Below are 22,553 nucleotides of genomic sequence, written 5' to 3' on the forward strand. Positions count from 1 at the left end.
TAGCCCCAGGTAATGCCTACCTTGCCAGAGTCAAACCCCACTGCCCTTCACGGACCCTAAACCTCTTACCTCACCTACAACCAGCCAGAGATTGTGCACAACCCAATAAGGCATCTTGTCACACGACCTTATAAAACACCCCAACAACCAGCCCTCAGTGCTCATGCAGGCATCCCTCACCTGTGTGGCCTGCTGTTGTCTGTGACGGTGTACCCTAAGAAACTCCTATTCCCATATGTTACCTCTGGTATATTCCTTTACCAACCCACACATCACCATGTCACCAACCAGCTGCCCCATTGTGCCCACAACACAGACAACTATGAATATTAGTGTATTCTTTTTATTCCAGAACACCTAAGACCATAATCTTCTCTAAACTAGCAGAAGAACCCACCTTCCTTCTGACCACACAGAACCCCATTTGCTCATCTCTGCAGAAACTTGGTGTCCGGTCCCTGCTAGCGTAGACCACAGTCTTCTTGAAGCCCGAGCCCGAGCCCGAGCCCAGCAATTTTTGCTTTCCCTTTTAATAGTTAGCACAGCATCATTTACAGACTTGGTGTTTGATAAATAAATACACACACACTATGTGTATATATTAATATATATTCAATTCTAAGGATTTCTTGAGTAAATAAAAATACAATACTTACAAATTTAAGAAGATACAACATTCTACAGGAAGAGTTACTGGCTCAAACAAGGACCTAACAGTTAAACTTTAAAATAATGTTAACATGGACGTTATGCTAAGTAAAATAAGCCAGACACAAAGAACAAAATGGTATGATTCCACTCATATGAAGTCTCTAGAATACTCAAAAACATACAGAAAGTAGAACAGTGGTTCTACTGGTTCTAGTGGTTCCAGGGCCAGGAGGAAAGGGGACCAGGGAGCTGTTGGTTAATGAGTACGGTTTCAGTTTGGGATCATGAAAATGTTCTGGAGATAGACTGTGGTGATGGCTGCATACCAGTGTGAATATACTTAATGCCACTGAACTATACACTTAAAATTGGTTAAAATGGTAAATTTTATGTTGTGTATGTTTTACCACAATAAAAAGCAAACAAATAAAAAATATGCAACACTCAACTGTGCATACTTCAACACAACTTGGATATGTTAGTACAGATGGAACATATTTTGCCTAATTGTTCAAAAAGATAAAACAAATTTGTATCTCTGAAATTTACATACCATTGTAGTTATAGAGAAAATTACTTTAAATGAAAGATTAAGAATTTGTAATTGCATTTAACAAAGTATAAGCCCTGTTCTTTAAAACAGAACTGGAAAAAAAACAAACAGAACTGCAAAGTGTCTCAAGAATAAAACCATTAAAACAGACTCACATTTATAAAGTATAAATGACCACAAAATATATACAATTTTGGTTTTCAAATAGCTCCCTCAAAAGATTAAGTGGGGGAAAGTTTATTAGTTATTAATTCACATTAGAATTGTATGTAATTTAGCTGGGGTTTTTTTTCCCACAATTTTTCACAAATTCCCCTGATCAAAAACTTCATGAAGTATCTTGAAGTCAGGATATTAAGAAATGCCTCAAAACTAAAACTACTTGGCTTTCTCTTTGCTAGAACCCAGGAAGAAAAGCAGAATTCCTAGGGATTACAATTCTCACATATTAAATGGATCTTCACATGAAAATGAAACACAGGCACTGAAAACCTGCAGGGGCTTGATGTCACCCAGAACATGAGCGCTGTAGTCACGCACACCTGGGTTCTGCTCTGTGACCTCTGGCAAGGGACTTGACCAGAGCCTCCTCTGTTTCCACCTCTTTACAAGGAGTATGACCTCCAGGTTGACAGGAGGATCATGTGAGATCACTCGGACACAACCTGGCCTGCCTCCCAGAGTCTGGGTGCCCACAGTCTTCTCTTCAACATCTGTGGATTTCATTCACCAGCATCTAGAATGTTGCTCCCTTGATACACACCAAGGGGAAACTCACTTGATTCTACAGTCAAGAAAAAACACCTCAAAAAATTTCTCATTTCCTGTAATTTTGTCAAATTACTCTCTAAGGTCCTACAATCTGGCTTCTGACCACATTAAGCTATTGAAACTACTAACATCACCCTCAGATAAAATCTCAGTATCAATACTAACACAGATAAATTGTGTACAGTACTTCATATACCCAGGCATTTCTCTTAGCACTTTATGTGTACTAACTCATTCAATCCTCACAATAACCCTATAAGATAGGTAAGTACTATTCACTGCCCCATCTTACAGATGAGGCAATTCAGGCACAATTGGTAAGTAACGGGATTTGAAGCCAGGCAATCAGGCTCAAGTCTACTGTCTAATGACCTCTTCCTTTTGTTCCCTGTTATTTTTAAAAGCATTTTCTGCCACTTACACTTCTCACACCTCCCCTGAGGGCTGTCTCTGTTCTTCTCTCACTCTTCCTACTGTCTGAATGCTGACACCTCTCCTCCTCTCACTCCTTTGAGGACTGCAGGCACTCTCCTGGCTTTTCAACTCTCAGCCTTGCACTGATCATTCAGAAATTTAAATTTCTTGCCTTAAACCATCATGCCATCTCTTGGTCTGTTTAAGTCACTTCCTTTTCCTTTGCACTAATGCAAATTCTAACCATCGTCATCTCAAAATCTGTTCCAGTTCTTAGTGCATAACAAAACACCCGAGAATTTATTACAACTATTTTATTACATCCTGGGATTCTGTGGGTCAGGAATTCAGATGAGGCACAGAGGAGATGAGCGGCCTCTAGTCCACAATGTCTGGGGCCTGAGTGGGGACGACCAGTTGGCTGGGGACTGGAATCACCTGGAAGAGTCTTTATTCATATGTCCAGTCAGAATACCTAGATGTGGCCTCTCCATGTGGCAGGGCTTCCTCACAGCATGGTGGCCTCAGAGTAACTGGACATTTTACATAGTGGCTCAGGGCTCCAAAACGTCCCACATTCTTAAAACACTTCCCAATTAATCCAATCTCGCAGTTCTTCCTCATCAGAAAAGAAGGAATATATTAAGCACAAGGTGCTTTTTGCAGACCTTAATTCCTATAAGAGCCCAGGCAAAGCAGGTATTACCACCCTTTACAAAAAGAGAAAGATGAAAATTAAGTTTAGAGACATGTCGGTACTTATACAGAGTTAAAGGACAAGGTCACATTCAAACTTGGGCTCTTTCTATCTGCAATAAGGATCACAGTGAAGATCAAACTTGCAAATATATACATCTAACTATTTTCCTCTAATTCCAGGGTAAGAGTTTTCAGTAATCTGATTTCTCATTAGCTAGCCATTAAAAAGAGTTGTATTTCTTTTACTCCTAGATTTGAAACAACTTTGTCACAGTGTTTTTTAATTTATCGATTTGAAAATACATGCATATACTTCAAAAGCTAAAAATATAATGAAAAGTCTTGCTTCTACTCATTGGCCATCTGCCCATTTCACATCCCTGACTAGCCTGTGTATCCTCCAATTCTTAATAACAATATAAACATTTTATTGTCCCTCCCCCAACCGTTTTCCTATAAAAAGTAACTCCTCTGTATCATTTAGGCATTCTAAGGGAGGAGATGAAACATTTAGCATGCTTTCTTCAAAGGCTGCAGTGACTAACCTTGAGCATACATCATTTCATGTATGCAATTCCCAGAGGCTGGATTTTCAAGTAAGATATTTATGCATTTGTATTTGATAGATGTTGCCAAATTATCCTCCATAAGGATAGTTCCACTTTCACCAGTAATATTTGCTTCCCTATAACTTCAAAAATGTAATGCAGTATCAAATTTCTGGACTTTTGCCAATCAAATAAGGGAAAAATATATCTTGGGGTGGTCTGTATACATTTCTCTTATTGAAGGTGAAGTCAAGCATCTTTCCGTGCTTTTAAGAGTCATTTGTATTTCCTTTCCCGTGAATTGTCTGTTCACGTCTTGCCAGTTTTTCAATTGTGTTTTGGGCCTTTTTCTCAAATTAATTTCTAGCATCTTTTTATACTAGTATTATTAACCTGTTGTCTACAATATGAGTTGTAAATATTTCTTCCCAGTTTGTCATTTGATTTCATTTCTGTTGATATTTGACATGTGAAAATTCTTAGTTTTTATATAAAGTAGTAAGTATTTTATTTTATGGTTTCTAGACTGAGTCATAAGTAGGTAGCTCTCCACTGCAGAATTAAAGAAATATGTTAGAGATGGGGAAGGGTATAGCTCAAGTGGTAGAGTGCATGCTTAGCATGCCTGAGGTCCTGGGTTCAATCCCCAGTACCTCCTCTAAAAAATAAACCTAATTACCTCCCCTCACCAAGATGAAATAAAATAAAATGATACAATGGTAAATAAATAAAACATTTTTTAAAGATTTTTTTTAAAAAAGAAATATGTTAGAGAAATTAACAACCTTATATACTTTAAACTTTATTTAAAATACTTTTTAAACTTACTGGATAGCTGCAAAGATGGCCTAAAGAGATCCCATATATCTTCTTTATAGAACTCCAGTTAATAAATTCAGAAGGAATTAAAGAACCAAACATCCTTATTTTCAACTTCTAAAAAATAACAGATCTAGGCAATCACCGTCGACTACTAAAACCAGTAGATGAAAGGCTAGTGGGGAACTTTTTTTGTTTGAACACCTTTATTGTGGTATGGTTCCTGTACAGTAAACTACACATATTTCAAAATTTGGTGAATTTTTATAGATGTATAGATGTATACACCAATGAAACCACTACCACAATCAAGACAGCTAACATTTCCATCACTCCTGGTGGGGAATTTTGTAATGGACAAACTGGGCCAGTAACACCTAAAGCTGATCAATTTTAACATCACAAAAAGACAGACAACCAGGTATTTAGTGGCTTCCTAATGGAAGCACATGCCACCACCTACCTATGAAGTATTCTTGACTAAATTTAAGAGTTAATTGGTTGAGGGGGAGGCAGGGAGGCAAGCCTCTAAATCCAACTACTAGCATATAAGCAATACAGGAACTAAAGGAACATGTTAAACTGGATTGTGAGAAAATAAGCAAAATCCAGAACGTGGGAAATTCTATAGGACAAATGACCCTGTTTCTTCAACAAATTGTTAGGAGATAGAAAGGAATACCAAACTGTAACAAATTAAAAGAAACTTGAAGGCATTTATCAAATATAATGTGTGAATCTTGTTTGAATCCTCATTCAAACAAAGCAATTTGTAAAGAGACACCTGTGGGAGTATCAAAGAAATGTAAACACTTACTAGATATTCGATAGTAAGGAATTACTGTTAAAGTGTGATAATATTTTTAAATCCTTACATTTTAGAGATATAGTTAAATATTTATCAATGAAATAACATATCTGGGATTTGCTTTAAAATAACTTAGTTGGGGAAGGTGTGTGAGGCAGGAGGAACATAGCAAACAGACATATGTTTATGTAAATGGTTGGGTGATGGGCACATTATACTTTATATTCTAATTCTGTGTACATTTGAACATTTCTACAATAGTTTCATTGCAATCCTGACAGATTTTCTAGAGATTCTTCCCCACGAGAATTTTGATGTGCCAGGGAAACGGGCCAGTTGCTTCAATTGATATCGAAATATGTTGACTGGCTATAAGGAGCCATCTCACCAAAAAGGTGAGTTTCTACAGATACAAGACTCCGTGAAAGATACAAAGATGTCTAAAAAATGACATCTGGTCTAGAAGTGTTCAGGAGATCCAGTGGAAATAACTTCTGTGGGTTTTTCATAAAGCTAAGTCCCATGCAGGTTTCTTTAGTGTATTAAAGAGCTAGCATTTATTGAACACCTGTGCACAGAGCACTGTGGTAGGAGAAAGACAAGCATAAAGGAGTCCTTGTCTCTAAGAAATTAATTCAGACATTCATCAAGTTATCTACATGAGCTGGGCAATTTGCTAGGGTTTCAAATGTGAGTACAGACAGTCCTTCAAAAAAAAAAAACTGTGACTGAAGCTGTAATAGAACAAAATTCTAGTGAGTAAATGCCTTCTCGGTTTATACAATCTTTGGTTAACTCAAAACAAATTACCCCTCAATCTAATTGCGATAAACTCAGTGGAGAATGTATAACCATAGGGAACATATTCATTATATAACCTGGAATTAGGAATTATTCATATAATCCAGGATTCATAATTTAGGAGTCATCAAAAATTAGATAGTTGCCCTCTTCTGGCAAACTTTATTACTGCAGTCTGACTCAACCAAATACTGGACTCAAATTAGAGAAGCATACTGCACATGAGTCAGTGAGGGAATGCCCAACATGGCAGTTTCCAGAGCTGGCCAAAGAAAACAGCAGAGAAAATACAAAAAGGGAGGGAGAGGGGAGGTGATTCAAATAAATCAGTAAAATATTATGACTAAGACTAAATAGACTGTGAGAGATTATGATGATTCTCACTCTCCATCATTCTCCCAATGCTGCTACTTTTCAGATATGATCTTGTGCAAGTTCTCTCTGTGCCTCAGTTTCTTTATCCCTAAAAATGGGGCTGATATTACCTATCCCATAGGGCTATTGTGAGGATCAATGAGGCGATACATGTAAAGCACTCACAACTGTGTTCAGCACATAGTACATTACCAGCAGTGTTTGTTGTTACTCAGATGTCAGCTCAAGCTTCCACACTTCCCATCTCCTAGCATAGATCAAGTTCCTTCACTAAATGCTCTCATTGAGCTGTGTCCTTTTAATCACTACATTTCTCAGTCTATCATGTGATTCTGATGAGTATCTGTCCAATAGACTATAAGTTCCATAAGGGAATGAAGGAACTATATCTGGTTTTGCTCATCCTGTGTTACTAGCATTCAGTGCAGAGGCTGGCATTCAATGAATAAATTAAATGAAACCGTAAAGTTCCCAGTCAGTCTTAGGAATAATAGCATTTAGCACTGGTATAGGTTGAACTATATTGAAGATAAGCTGAAGTCCTAAACCCCAGCTCCTGAGAATGTGACCTTACTTGGAAATAACTGCAAATGTAACTAACTAAATTAAGATAAGGCATGTTGGAGTATAATGGACTCTATTCTATATGACTGGTGTCCTTAAAAGAGGGAAACTTAAGGGAAGTGGGGGGAGGGAAATGGTAATTTGAACACCAACAGAGGCAGGAATGGGAGTAATTCAGTTCCAAACTAAGGAACACCAAGGATTGACAACCACCACCAGAAGCTGGGAAGGGACAAGGAAGAACTCCCCTTTGCAATTTTCAGAGGGAGTATGGTTCCACCAACACATTGATTTCAGACTTGTAGCCTGTGAAACAATAGATTTCTCTGTTTAATAAACAGTCCAGTTTGTGGTACTTTGTTATGGCAGTGAATGAAATGTTATGGCAATGAAAATGAAGCAAGTACCAATTTGTTCGGCATTTCAGAGTTATGTGTAGTGACTTTTCCCCCCAGGCCAGAAAAAAATGTTAATAGATAATACATCCTTAAAAAAAAACTATTTCTTGCTTTTCTCCTCCATTCTCAATGACTTAACAGCTCTCATCAACTTTGACTACTCCCAAATTCCAGTCACATACTTCAACAGTCTTATTTTTTCTTCTTTATTCACAGTACCCTTTCCAGCAACACACAGAACTAAGACCTACATAAATATTCATTAACAAAATAAATTAAAATGAAACTTATTAGTGAATCAAGACTTAAATGAACTACATGCATCCAAAATAGCACCTCTCGATGAGGTTAATTTTTCTATAACATACTTTAAAACTTGGGATATAAACTCATCTTTCAACCACAGTATGGGAGGAGATAATAAGTAAGTGGACTTTTTGCCCCTCTTCACATCTTAGAAGTTGTTACAGTACTCAGTTCACCATGGCGATCTGATTTGGTAAATCACAGAAGCTTGTGATTCAAAAAGAAAAAGAAAACCTTTTGTAAGTGCTGGCACACTTCAGTATGAAGTGGCTAAGATTCATTTTTGTAAATAAAATATCTAATTGCTTCACATTATCCTTAGAGAATAGTTACCATCTTGCAACGAACATGGTTGAGGCAGTTTGGGAAGACAGTTAAGAAACCCATCACCTATGGTGTCATCTCCTCTTGCTGTGTTATACACAGGCTCACAAAGTTTCCCAAGATTTGGGACACTGTCACCTTGATTTATGAAAATTGCCCTGGCATCCTGGACAAGCTAAAACCTACTTTAACTAGAAATGTGGTAGACAAGTCAAGACTCTCGTGTACTCCCATAAACTCACAGAAAGGACAACTGATGAGACAAGTTATATTCACTTAACCTTTGGCAGATATGCTATCTAAGAGGTTGTTTCCATTTATACCCAGGAGAGGACAGGGAAAGGAAAGGGTCAAACACAGGGACTTGAACACCAGTGACCTCAGGGAATAGTAGACCCTTCAATTTAATTAAGGTTCTGAATTTTTAAAATAGTGGAAATACAGGAAATACACAGAAAGAAAACCTCATTAAAGTAAAACCTTCAATATGTAAAAGAACTAGGATGTGGTTAAACTGAAATGGGACAGCAATAGATAAAAGTGAGCTGATCCAAGGATCACTTGGTGATGCTATTGTAAGGACAGCCAGTTCCTGGGACAGGTGATAGTGTCTCCTCCAGCCCTCCTTCCACTACAAGCTACAGCCTAGTGGTGAACACTAACAGACTTGCACAACCTTGACACGGCCCCATTACAGGTGATGACAGATGCACCAATAATAAGGTACACACTGGAAAGTAAAGAAAGGTGCACCAGGCAAGGGTCATGAAGATAAGCTTCAGTACAGGGAAAACGGACAAATTCCTCAAATATCAGATATTAACATCAATTCACTCGGGAGGAACTGAAAACAAATAATAATTTGGGGAATGTAAAATATCAACTTATTTTATATTTTACAACATTGAAGTTAACACTATTAACCAGGAATTAATATACAGAGACATAAAAGATGTTAAGAATCTTACTTACAAGCGTAGAAAAGTGATAGTTTCAAAGAAGTTTGTTTCTATCCAAAACAATCTATAGTGGTCATTCTACAGTGCTTTCTAAAGAAATAAAAATCAGGTATTGTTTTCTCTATTATTTACTTCTGCATTTCGTATAGATTTAAAGTATCCTTCCTTCTCTCTCCCACCCAGGTTGGTGCAGGGCCTGGACCACCACCATTTCGGGTTCATTCCTTTAAGTTCAGCATCTTCCTCGTCATCCTCTCCTCTCTGTCTTCTCTTTATAACTCTAAGAAATCAATATTAAGTTCTTAAATGCAGTCCTCTAGAGGCTTGTCAAACTTTTGACCACAACAAATATAAGAAATACATTCTACATCCAGAGCCAGTACATACCAAACAAATCCTACCTATAAAACCTACATGAAATTTTCTCAAAACATTTACCCTTACTACACGTAACAGACTGATTTTCTCCATTCTGCTTCACCTTTTTTTTTTTTTTTTTTTTAATGCTGGTGACCCAAGTACTAGGTCAGGACTCACAGTTTGAAATGCTTAGTAGATAAGATACAATGATGCATCTAAGTAGCAACATAAGGAAGCAGCTAAGAGATCTGCATTCAGGCTGCCTGGATTCAAACACCAACTCTACCACTTGAAGTTGTCAACCTCCCCGCCTCAGTTTCCTTATCATGGGAATAAAAAAACAGTGTTTACCTCACAAATGAGGATAAATCAAGACCATCCAAATAAAGTACTTATTTGAGCATAAAAGAGCATAAAAAGTATTCAATTAATGGCTATTAATACATCTTAAGTGGTCTGTGGATTTTTTTTATTGTGGTGTAAAATATACATAACACATCATCTTAACCATTTTAAAGTGTACAATTCAGGGGTATTTAGCTCATTCATAATGGTGTACAATCATCACCACTCTCTTGTCCCAGAACATTTTCATCACCCCAAAAGGAAACCCTGTACCCATTAAGCAATCACTCCCATTCACCCTCCTCCCCAGGCCCTCTTGGGTAGGGTGAGAATTAGAGTCCCCAAGTCTGCTTTCAGTTCCTAGGTCCATGGACTTTCTAAATAATAACTTAACACTTGACTAGAACACTTCCCTAAGGTAGAATGACGTGTTCTTTGCAGTCATAGGTCCTATGGCTCAAACTTCTGAAATTATTTCTTAAGTAAACCTTTGGAGACACTTTTGATAATTCTGTGACCTGTCTCAGGGTAAGAAATCCCTCTCTCCTAGGAATGAACAGATGGAGCACAAGGGATTTTTAGGGCAATGAAATTATTCTGTATGATACTATAGTGGTGACTTACATGTCATTATGCATTTGTCAAAACCCACAGAATGTACAACATCAAGAGTGAACCCTAATGTAAACTATGGACTTTGGCTGATAATAATGTGTCTATGTTGGTTCATCGATTGTACCAAATATGCCACACCGATGAGGGATGTTGAGGGTAGGGAAGTATATGTGTGGGTGGGGAGGGCTATGGGCAAACTCTCTGTATTTTCTGCTCAATACTGTTGTGAACCTGAAACTGCTCTTTAAAAAAAAAGTCTATTGAAACAAACAAACAAACAATCTCTCTCTCCTGTGAATTCTATAAGGGCAGGATTCCCAAAGCCCGACAAGAGGCTGACTGACCAAGGCCCTAAGAAGATATTTCTTCATTACATCACAGAATATCACCAAATAATAGAAAATTCACCAAATGATGATCTTCATTCTTTAAATTCTGAAATTCTGCTTTTGAAGTTCCAACCTTTTATCATCAAGGGGCAAAACAGTGAACTTGGACACAGAACTAGAGGTCCATTTCTTGGCATCAGGATGTAGAATCGTTTCCTTTTTGGGCCCCACCCCTCTCACCCATTTCCCACCCCTCCTTTGGGGTAGGGTAGACTGGGAAAAAATAACTTTGTTTTTCCCAGAATCCGTTCGATTCAGAAACTTAATTGGGAAGTAACCTAGTCAGGGAGGCTACCTTGCAAAGCAGCACTGTTATTCTTTGAGAAATGGTCAGGGCAGAAGGCTTCTTAGGCCAAAGAAGTAAATGTCACCAAGAGGCACAGAAGATGTGAACTGGAAAATGACCTTGCTCTCAGCTGTATAAGTCAGAGTTTTTTTTACTTTCTCTCTCTCTCTTTTTAATTAATGACCAACACCTCTCAACCAGGAAACAGGCAGTTTGGCCCTCAGACATTTTCCATCCACCTCTCTCGTTCCGACCCTTCCCCTCAACCCCTGCTTCCTGGCCCGACCCCACCTCAGGGGCCCAGAGCACTGGGCCACCCCGGCTTATTCGGGATTGGGGGTGGGGGGGGCGGAGGAAGGGGATAGGGGGACACCACGTCCCAGAGCCCAGCGAACCTCCCCAACTCCCAAGAAGTCGCTTTACTGCTTTTGGATTTGGACAGTGAGGAGAAAGGGTGGAGAAGGCTTTAAGTAGCAAACTAACCCAAGAAACCTCACACCTCAAACTCTGGAAAGCCCGCGCCCGGATTTACGCCAAATTCTGTAAAAGTCCTGAGCTGGAGTGAACTTTATGTGAACAAAAGAGAATTACAACTTTCTGAAGACCTGGGTGCCCTGGCAAGTCAGAGAGAAGTGCCCCAGCTGTCCAAGCACAGGAAGCCAAGGCTTCACCCGAGACCTATCCAAAAGTAAGACCTCAAGAGAAGGGATGACCTAGGAAGCCGTCACTTCAACGAGCCCAGGTGATCCTTATCACGGATCCGGGTCTAGCACGTTCCTCGGGCATCCAGCCCTGGGAGGTCAAGCGAAAAGGACTCCAGGCTCCACTAGGGATGAAGAAGTGGGTAGAGGGGAGTGGGGAGACTCCGTGACCGCGGTCCTGCCAACCCGAGACTCGAGGAGACGGCTGCGTGCAGCGAGCCGGGAGGACCCCGCGAGGGCGCTGCAGCTGGGCCCCGGGTGGAGAGGCCGCTGCCTCCCAGGGCGCCCAAAATGCAGTCCCATGCAAGGCCCTCTCCTCGGCGGGACTTCGGAACCAGGGCCGAGGGCGGGATTTGGAAGGTGACAGCACTCGGCTTCCTCTGCCAAGAGTGAAACAACTCCGGAAACTTCCTGGAGCCGGCGCGCACTTCCCGCGGCCACCTCCCCCGTGCCCCGCACGCCGGCCGGTCTGCTCACTGACCTGAAATAGTCTCCTGGTAGCCCTTGGTGAAGAACTGCATGGCCGTGGCCGCCCTCCAGGGCGTCTTAAGCAGCCCCTGCCGCTGGGGGTCCTCGCCCAGCGATCGCAGGATGGACGAGTAGGCGGCCGCCAGGTTGGGTAGGTTCAGCTCGTTGTCCTCCTCGCTGCGGGGCCGCTCGCCCTTCCAGCCGTCAGCCGGCTGAGCGCTCTTGCTCTCCGGCCGCGGCGTCTTCTCTGTGCGAGGACTTGGCCCGGGCCGTGGCGGCTCCCCCTCAGGGAACCCATTGCTGCACCTGGCCCCCCGCGGCTTAGCCGGCACCCGCCCCAGGCCCTTCTCCATGGACCCGCCGCTGCCTCTCCGGAGGGACCTCGGACGCGTCAGGGGCTGCAAGTGAACTTCGCCGACCGTCAATGGGCTGTGGCCGGAGGCACCTGAGGAAAGTAGGCCAAAAGCTACCAACAGGTTCGAAGCCCGGAACAGTCGAGACTGGAGAGCGCGGTAGCGCCTCCATTTTATAGGCTGGCGGCTCGGCCGGCGCCGCGGAGCGCCCCCATTGGCCGAGCCTCCTCGCGTCACGGCGCTCGCCCCGCCCCTCGCCCCGCCCTCGGCCCGGCGTCCCCGGGGCCGGCTGCTGTGCTGCCGGCTGCTGTGCTGCCGACAGCGTCCGCGTCCCTCCCAGAGCCAGCCAGGAGGAATGTGTTGGACCCCCTCAGGCTGTTGCGGGATACACCGAATCCGAAAGGAGGCAGGTGTCCAGAACTGGAACCTCAGCTGGAGGAGGCAAGGTCCGGGTGCCCAATCAGCCCCCTCCTCTTAGGGCAAAGAGGACGCTGCATCGGAAGTGTTCTGGTTCCCTCGCCCTGTGAAAGATGAGCAAACAGGTGGCCTCATCAGGAAAGAGACTGGGGTTCAAGTGTGGGTAAGGAAAACAACTCTTAGGCTTTTAGAGAAGAATAATACAACTTGAAACGCTTGCATTCGTTAGTTAAAAATTATGTCCAACGTACCTGCCACCTAAGAGGACCCTCTGGCCGCTGTCAGGGGGATGTTGCACCAAGTGGCCCTTAGGTGCGTTCTGTATCTAGAAGGACGGTATCTGTGGCAGCCAGAACTTTGACCCTAGAGGAATTAATTTACAAGCAAAGGAAAATTAGGGCTTTCGCTAAAAACCCATTTGCGTTTTGTACAAACGCAGTTGTGGAAATTTGGTGCTGAAAAGTTTTAGAGTGATGTTCCAGGCTCCTTTCCCGTGATGTTGGTACAGATTGTGAAACGTGTTGATCAACTGGACTCTTAACCAGTGACACCTGCTTTGACTGTTTTCTTTAAGATTAAAAAAAGATCACTTGAGCAATAATTTTATACTGCCAAAGGTGAGTTTTTAAACATGTATCCAACTAATATTTTATGATTTGCTCCAGAGAGTTTGTAATGCTGATTTTCTGACATATAAACAGGTTTTAAAGGCTTAGAACCAGACAAACCAGGAGGGAAAGCCCTGGAATTACTCTATACTAATAAATTAGCTCAGTCATTATTAGTAGTAATGTGTATTCATTGGCTATCTGCTCGAGACATAGCCCTGTCTAAACATTAAGGAAAGAAATATGGGGAATGCCTGGCCTCCCAGGCACCTTTAGTCTAAGGTAGAGGAAATATTGGTGTAAGTGGGGTTTTTAAAGATATTATTGGATTTCTATATACTCTAAATATCAAATTACATAAATCAAGAAATATGAACATCCCTTGGAAAGCCTCTTTGTCACTCTCCTAATATTTATTGTAAATGTTTTCCCCCACTGGCAAGTCTACAGTATTTTTTCCCTCTAACTGCACTGCCTATTGTCCAGTGATACTTCCTGGCCAGAATTATCCACTGGGCCTCAAAGTATGTCAGGCATAGCTGGAGACATCATTAAAGGAGGGACTTGTATTTAACAAATACAAGTGTATTTAACTTGTATTTAACAAATACAAGTGGGGTATTTTTTAAATGGAGGAATTCAGTGAAGATGCTTTCAATAATATTTTTTTTAGTGGCAATCTTTTGTCTCCTTTAAAAACACTGTAAATGTTAGCTAATATATTTCCCAAAGCAATTTCTAATGAAATTTTTACCCTAAAAATTAACATTTTCTTATAAACACTGCCACTAAGGCATCAGCATTTTTGTTACCAATTACCAATACAAGGTCTCTGGATTTGTTCTATAAAATATTTACTTGTAAAATAGAGGCAATGCTTTTCAGCCCAATGCCCATAGGTAATGCAAGGAAACTTTAAAATCACCAAGACAATATAAACAGTTTAACAGTGAAATGTAGATAGTTGGCAGGGATGGTTATAAGTAGAAATGGGAGAAAAGAAGGAATAAATTAAAAAGGGGGGTATATCCCACAGAATTAATCAACATAAAATGGTTCAGCAGTGACTCTATGAGCATTCACAGCCAGGAATTGTAGCAGCATTCATGTTTTTAATCCAGGAAGGGATCCATTTTCACCTTGGACCCAACCTGGGAGTTGCTTTCTATCAAAAATCCAAGGAATTTTTTTTTATTCTCCGATTTCTAGGGCAGTAACAGAACAGAGGAGCAAATGAGTGAGATACACAGCACCAAAGATTGAAAATACTGCAGGGCTACAGACATACGTAGTCACTCACTAAGGTTAACGGGCAAACTAACATTGGGCATTTGGCAGTGGTGATTGGAAAAAAGCAATCTTCTTTAAGTGCACTTGATGGAGGTTCTATATTTGAAATCCAAACTTTGAAGGAGATTCTGGATCAACATGGACATAAGATAATAACAAGGTGGACACAAGAAAAATGTCCTTGTTCCACTCCTAACTTTCAGAAGGTAGCCTGTGGAGTCAGTGCAGTTATGAGATGTCTCACTAAATCCCCCAAATGTGGGGAGAAGCAAACTGAATGGAGGCCTTTACTGCTCTTCTCTGAATGAGGAAGACTAGAACAAGAGAGAAAATGGGAGAGTATGAACACTGAACTGTCTCTCTGAGATGGAAGGGAAGGCTCAAGGGCGCCTCACTGAGTTAAGGAAACTGTCCACAGCCCAAAGGTACCTCACAAGAGAATAGCAGACATACCCCAAATAGTCATCTGTCCCTGGAAGAGGATCTTTAATACCATCTCGGAAGAAAGGGTAGATGCTAAAATGAGGGATGTTAATGACGAGTCCACCCACTATAGCTGAACTCTGTCCTAAACTTCACAATCCCTCATGAAAGACGGGATATAACACGGTCTCCTCCAGCCCCAAACTGTAGCAGAGTCAGGAAAACAAACAGGCTTCCTCTGTAATGGGAAACATGAAGAAGTCACCCTCAATAATAAGTGGCACAGACAGGAGGCAGAGAAACAGCATGGCAACTGTGCAAACATACAACAGCCAACTGAAACAAAACTAAACAAAGAGAAAATAATATGGCACGTAGAAGATCCAATGGCAAAAAATGCAAGTGAGGAGAAAAGCCAAGCTCATGGAATAGAAGGAAATTCCTCACAAATGTTTTACGCTACAGAACAACTTAACAAAAATGTGAGTTCAATAAGACAAAAACCCAGATAATAAGATGACAGAATTGAAAAAGAAGTTGCAAATCTAAGGAAGTTGAGGACCCTCGTTATTTGGGGATTAATTGGAAGGAACCATGTACAAAATAGACACTGTTGAAAATCTAATTATTGACATGAAGAAAGGCATGAGAATGAATGCAGAATAAAAGATGAAGATGAAAGCTGTTAGAGAAGATAAAGATGATCTAGTGTAAGAATAATTAGGGTTTCTGAGGTAGAGAACTCAGCAAATGAGAAGAGGTAGCCAAAAATATAATATAAGCATATTTCTCTACCAGAAAGAAATCCTTATGTTTATGTTCAGTTGATTTTCAACAAGGGTACCTAGATAATTCAATGGAGTAAAGAAGAATCTTTTCAACAAATGTTACTAGGACAATTGGAATATCCTTTTGCATGGAGCAGAAGAAATAAATTGGATCTCGATCTCATACTACATTCACAGATCAGCTCAAAATAGATCAAAGACCTAAATCTTAGAGGAAAAATTATAAACCTTTTAGAAGAAAATATAGGCATTAATTTCCATAATCTTGGATTAAGCAGTTAGATGTGTTAGAAAGGACACCAAAAATGGAAGCAACAAAAGAATGAAAGTAAATTCAATTTCACCAAAATTAAGAAACACTGTACTTTGAAGAACACTATCAAGAGAGGGAAGAGACAGTCAGTAGATTGGGAAAAAAAAATCTGCAAATCATATATCTGATACTGGAGTAGTATCTAGGATATGTAAGAACTCTTACAACTGCATAATAAAAGGACAAATAACCTAATTTTAAAATAAGCAGAGGATTCAGATAGAGATTTCTCCAAAGAAGATACACACGTGGCCAATAAGCACAAAAAAAGATGCTCAACATCATTAGCCATCAAAGAAATGCAAACTAGGTGTGACTGAATACTACCTCACACCCTCTAGGATGGCTATATTCAAAAACACAAATAATAACTAGTATTTCTGAGGATTGAAGAAACTGGAATTTAAAATATAAACTGAAATTGGAATTTTAAATACATAAACTTTAAATGTATTTTATATAAATATAAAATATAAAATAGTGCAACTGCTTTAGAAAAGTCTGGCATTTCCTTAAATGGTTAAACATTGTATGCCCATATGACCCAGCAATTCTACAGCAGGTATAAACCCAAGAGTAATGAAAACATATGTCCACACAAAAACTTGTATGTAAATGTTTATAGCACCAGTATTCATAATAGCCCAAAAATGGAAACAACCCAAATGTCCATCAACTGATGAATGGATAAAGAGAGTGTGATATATACATATACTGGAATATTATTCAGCCATAAAAATGAAGTACTAATGTAGCCTATAACATGGATGAATCTTGAAGACATTATATCAAGTGAAAAAAGCCAGATGCAAATGGTCACATATTCTGTGATTCTGTTATATGAAATGTTCAGAATAAGCAAATATATAGAGATAAAAAGTAGTCAGTGGTTTCCATGGTCTAGGGGGAATGGGGAATAGGGAGTGACCACTTATAGGTATGGGGTTTCTTTTTGGGGTGATGAAAATGTTTTGGAATTAGATAATGGTGATGGTTGTATAACTTTGTGAGTATACTAAAAACTACTGTACATTTTAAAAGAATGAACTTTACAGTGTGTGAATTATATCTCAATAAAAATGAATAGTTCTCTTAAAAATTAAAAATACGTTTGTCAAAAAATACATATAGTTTTCTACAACATATTGTTCTAGAAAAATTTGAGACAGAATGCTTAACACCAAACTGGATAAAATTCAAGGATAAAGTTAGCTTCAAGGATAGAGTTCTTTAAGGATCCAGGCAAAAACCAAACCAAACCAAAACAACAAACTGCCTTAAATGGTTTGGGATGAAGGGCATTGGCTAACCTCCAGTTTTTCCACAGCATTTTCATAGCCAAAAAACAAACAAACAAAAATTTGGAGGATACAGCTTTACAGCTGTAAGGAAAATAAGGTATACCCACTCAAGAAAGCATTAGAGTATAAGGGTCCACCCTCGTAAACATGTATGAACTTGCAAAACACAACTCCTGTAAGGTCCTTATTAGAAAACCACTTGACATGTGATCTTGCTAATTAAGAGATAATAAAAATAAAGAATTCAAGGATGAAGAAATTATGGTAAACACTTAAATGTAAAACCAATGTAAAATATTTAAATAGGAAAACAATACTAAGTATAAAGCCAATACAAATAACTTTGGTAATCATTATAAACAGAAGAACATGAACAGTATGAACCTGGACAATATAAGAATCATACAACCAACCAAACCAAGAATTGGAAAAAGGAGACAGGCACAGTCTTCACCTTCATAAAAAGAAGTCAATAAGATTATTTAAACTGGAACATAGTAGTAAAAAATATCAAGATAAAAAAATCTTCATGGTGTTTATAATTTCTTTTTTTAACTTCAGAGAGATTGTTAAAGACATAGTACTGGTTCAATCCCCGGTACCTCCACTAAAAAAAAAAAGAAAAATTTATGTCAAGTTGACTGAGCTAAGGGATGCCCAAATATCTGGTAAAACATTTCTGGGTGTGTCTTTGAGGGTGTTTCCAAAAGAGATTAGCATTTGAATTGGTGAACTGAGTAAAGAAGATTGCCCCCCTCAGTGCGAGTGGGCATTCTCCAATTCCTTGAGAGCCCGAATAGAACAGAAAGTCAGAGGAAAGGCAAATTCACTCTCTGCTTGAGCTGAGAGATCCATCTTTTCCTGCCCTGGAACCTCAGTCACCAGTCAGCGCTTCTGGTTCTCCAGCCTTCCAGCTCAGATCATGACACCACCAGTGCCCCCCTCACTCCACCCCTATTCTCAGGCCTTTGGACTCAGACTGAAACCCTGGCTTTCCTGGTCTTCCAGCTGGTACATGGCAGGCAGATCATGGGACTTCTCAGCCACCATAACCATGTGAGCCAATTCCTATAATAAATCTTCTCTTATATATATCCATTTATAGCCTACTCGTTTTCTTTGTCTGGCTAATCCCTACTAATACAGAGTTTCCAAAATAGATTCCTTCAGATTTACTTCAGATCCCTTTTCTTTTATTAAATTCAAATAAAATGAATGTAAGTGTTTCCATTAAAAATAGCATATTTCTGGTAGGATGCCATTTGGCAAAGGGTTTCAACCAGCTTTTAGTGAAGAATTGGAAATTCATATTGGAATGCCACTGCATGGTATTCATAGTTACTGATCCAATCAACAGTATATGATTCTCATTCTACAGGGTAGGCTCAGTTATACATCAAAGTCCCAAGTCAACAACCAGGTAAATGCCACTGATTTAAAGCACTAGAGGCTGTCTTAGCCATGCCTCATCTCTGGGTGTGCTGCAAGTTAATTCAGCACAGGAAATATGGTCATAGAGAGCAAAATCCAAGTTTCTGTTTCCTTCTTCACTATTGAAAAAAAAAAAAAAAAAGTCAGGCAACACAAACTGTCACACCCTAAGTTTCCTGAAGGCAATTTATAGGGAGAGCTGAATGTGAAGCATTCTTCAGACGGCTGGATGATGGGGGCTGAGAGTGGGGCATCAGTCCTGGGATCACTTCCTCCAGTTACTGCCTTGGTTCCAGACCACCTGCACACCTACTGTAAAATACCGCAAGCCTCTTTCCATCCGTATTCCACTAACCTTGTCTGCATCAGTAGGCACAGATAGAAGACTCCCTGGAGACAGTTTCCCCTATTCTATATTGGATCCAAAACCAGATGTGAACCTTAAGGTTGAGAAGCCAAGCCAAAAAGGAGAAATTTTAAATTGCATATAACTGTCCACATGCTTCCACTTTGAGCTGATTCTCTCAGGACTTCAGTCAATTCGAGTCAGGGGTTTGTTTGGAGGGGGGTCCTTTTTGGTCTGTCACCTACAATGTGCAAAAATATTTGTGGTTTTAGAGATTAACAAAAATGAAGCCTGTAATCTGCTCCAGCAGAGTTAATAAACTTCAGAGAGGGGTTCTATTGCCGCGGAGGATTGGCCCCAGGATGCCATCAGGATTAGTTGCCATTCAAACATTCAACAAATATTTAGTGAATGTCTGCTATGTGCCAGCTCTGCATAAGGCACAAGGGAATGCAACAGTGAACATAAACTCCCTGCCCTCAGGGAGCTTACATTCATTCATTCAACAAGTCCCTTGATGTTGCTGCCTCCAAGGCATGTGTGCTTTTTTATTTTTCATTGATTTCAGAAGAATTCTAGAGACTGTATTGCTACTTAAAAAGTAAAACTGGTAAGCTCACAAATTAGACAAAATAAGGTCCATAGCATGTAGTGATTAAGAAACAACTTGAGGTGTTACCTTCTCTGGGTTCGTGCCTTTGGCTCCATCAATTATTATCTTGGTGGAGGAAGAGCACAGCTCAGTGGTTGAGTGCGTGCTTAGCATGCCCAAGGTCCTGGGTTCAATCACCAGTACGTCCACTAAAAAAATAAATACATGAATAACTTAATTAACCTAATTACCTCCCCCACCAAAAAAAAAAAAAAAGATTTAAAAAAATCATCAGCTTGGTGGCCATGGGCAAGTTCCCTAACTTTAAGCCTCAGTTTCCTCATCTGTAAAATGACTATGATAATAATAGGACATTCCTCAGAGGCCTGTTCTGAGAGTTTGACATCTCTATGTAGAGTTTAGCAACTGTGCTAGAGACATAACAATTGAGTGATAAATGTTAGCCAATATTAATGGCAAGAGTGCTTAAAATACAAAAAGAATATTCTAATTTCAGAAAGATCCCTTGGAAAAATGAGGATTTAAGTGCTAATTTACTTAAGGGAGCCTAAATACAGGCAGAAAAACAGTCTTATCTCTTATTCACTGTAAATTAATAGGAAGTTGAAATAAAACATTTCTGAAATTGCTATTTTTCCAAAAATCAGGCAGTGATACAATTACCTGTAAATAAAAAGTGATGCAACATGTTTGAATGTATAAGGTGCTAACTTGAAACTAGCTTATAAAGTTTAATGGTCAATAAAATTTGTTTTCAGTCCATAAAAAAAAATTCTGAAATTATCATGTAAGTCAATAAGAATATGATTTATTTCAAGTTTCCAGTAACAGATTATATTAAGTGAGATAAAACTGGATTGTAAATACTGTGAGTTTGATATCTTTTTAATACACTTTGTGCAACCCAAATCATGGAAGTACAGAATTATACTTTAGACAATGCATTTTACTGAGTATCATCTCCCAGTAAATGCCTGTTTGCTGAGTGAAATGGCACAATTGTGAAATGGCACAATTCAATAAGAAAGGCTGTCAAACTCACGTATGATGAGAACATTGGGGTGGCGCTCTGTCATCTGAGACAAAGATGATCTGGACACTGACCAACATTTATCTGCGAAGAGCATCATCTCCAACACAGCGGTGTCTGACGGCAAGGCCATACATCCCACCCATACATTTTCACTGCTCATGCCTTCTCCCTGACCCCTCCATCAATTAGTGTGGGAGTTATTTCTGGAGGGTGCCTAGTTTACCCAGAGTAGAGGATCTGTCTTCTAGTCAGCAGATGCTTTCAAGTGGCAATTTAACTGTCAATGAAAAAATAAATAAAAGGTGTTGCAAATTCCGTATGATCTTAGCAATTCTTGGAAGCTCTGATGTTATTGAATGTATCTCCCTCTCAGTTGCCCAGGGAACTGCGTTTTAATGTCACACATCAAGCAGTTCTTTCCTGAATGTAATTGTAGTTTTTCTGATGCCATGCTTAAAGCTGTTCAAATGTTTGGCTTCTGGCAAATACTTCCTAACATCATTCATAGCAGTGTTGGATCTGAAGCAATTTTTATACATTTTTCAATCCCACTAACTTGTTAAATAACCAGAGAAAGAATCCTATATAAATTGAAAATATCTTTATTACGAAAAGAGGTGTCTGGGAAGATATAAGCGAATCTGTAGTGATCTGATGTTTTCAAGACTGTGGTTGGTCCGTTGCAGGATTGCATCTTAGAAGCCAGCCATGACCTCCCATCAGAGAGGTGCCATATGGTGAGGTGAAGCCCAGTACTGGGTGGACCACTGGTTTCTGGCAGTCACTGCTAGATGCCTACCCAATATTCTTTCTCCTCTTCTTATTTTACTAAAAGATCTCCAGCTTAGTTTAGAGAGTCAGTGTGCCTGGACTTGGCTTGAAATACACATTTTCCAAGTTTCCTGCAGCTGCAATGGTCCCAGAACATAGTTCTGTCCAATGAGTCACTAGGTGGCACTTCTGGGAAAGACCTTTGAAAGAATGCAAATGGGTGCTCAGCTGATAGGTGCCTCCTGCCCTTCCCTTCTTTCTCTTGCTGGGAATGCAGAGGTCATGCTAGAAGTGGATTAGCCATCTTGTGCCCAGCAGGCCACAAGCACGTGCTCAGGATGACTGAGCCGAAAGATAGGAAGATCCTGAGTCCCCACTGACACAGCAAAGCCTCCATTCCAGGCCTGGACCATCTCACTCCAGCTTCCCGTGACTTGAGAAAAGTAAAACCATTTTTTGAGCTGCTGGTGTTTGAGTCCTAGTTACAAAATTTGGTACCTGTAGTGAAATTCTCCAAGTAAAATAAGAAATGAGGTATTTGACAGAGGGCTTTAAAGACCCACCTGCTGGAGGCAGGAATGCTAGTGGCCCCTGCTTTGGCAAGGCACAGCCCTGGGTCAAACTCTTCTCTGCTGTCTCTTTCTTGCTGTACCTCAGTCATCACTCTGATGGTAGAATAGGAAGACAGATGGAACCTGGCTCGTTGATAGTG

The 22,553-nt window shown here is 40.0% G+C and overlaps 1 protein-coding gene across 1 annotated transcript in view; it reads right to left on the reverse strand.

Moving 5' to 3' along the window:
• GCH1 (GTP cyclohydrolase 1) overlaps positions 1-12,676 on the reverse strand; it is a 46,031-nt gene extending 33,355 nt beyond the window's left edge. Inside the window, exon 1 of the mRNA XM_010982946.3 lies at positions 12,168-12,676. Coding sequence (XP_010981248.3) covers positions 12,168-12,507 — 340 coding nt within the window. The 5' untranslated portion in view covers positions 12,508-12,676. The remainder of the gene's footprint in view (positions 1-12,167) is intronic.
• Positions 12,677-22,553: the final 9,877 nt, after the last annotated feature.

This window comes from Camelus dromedarius, chromosome 5, assembly GCF_036321535.1.
Source record: "Camelus dromedarius isolate mCamDro1 chromosome 5, mCamDro1.pat, whole genome shotgun sequence".
Classification (NCBI taxonomy): domain Eukaryota; kingdom Metazoa; phylum Chordata; class Mammalia; order Artiodactyla; family Camelidae; genus Camelus; species Camelus dromedarius.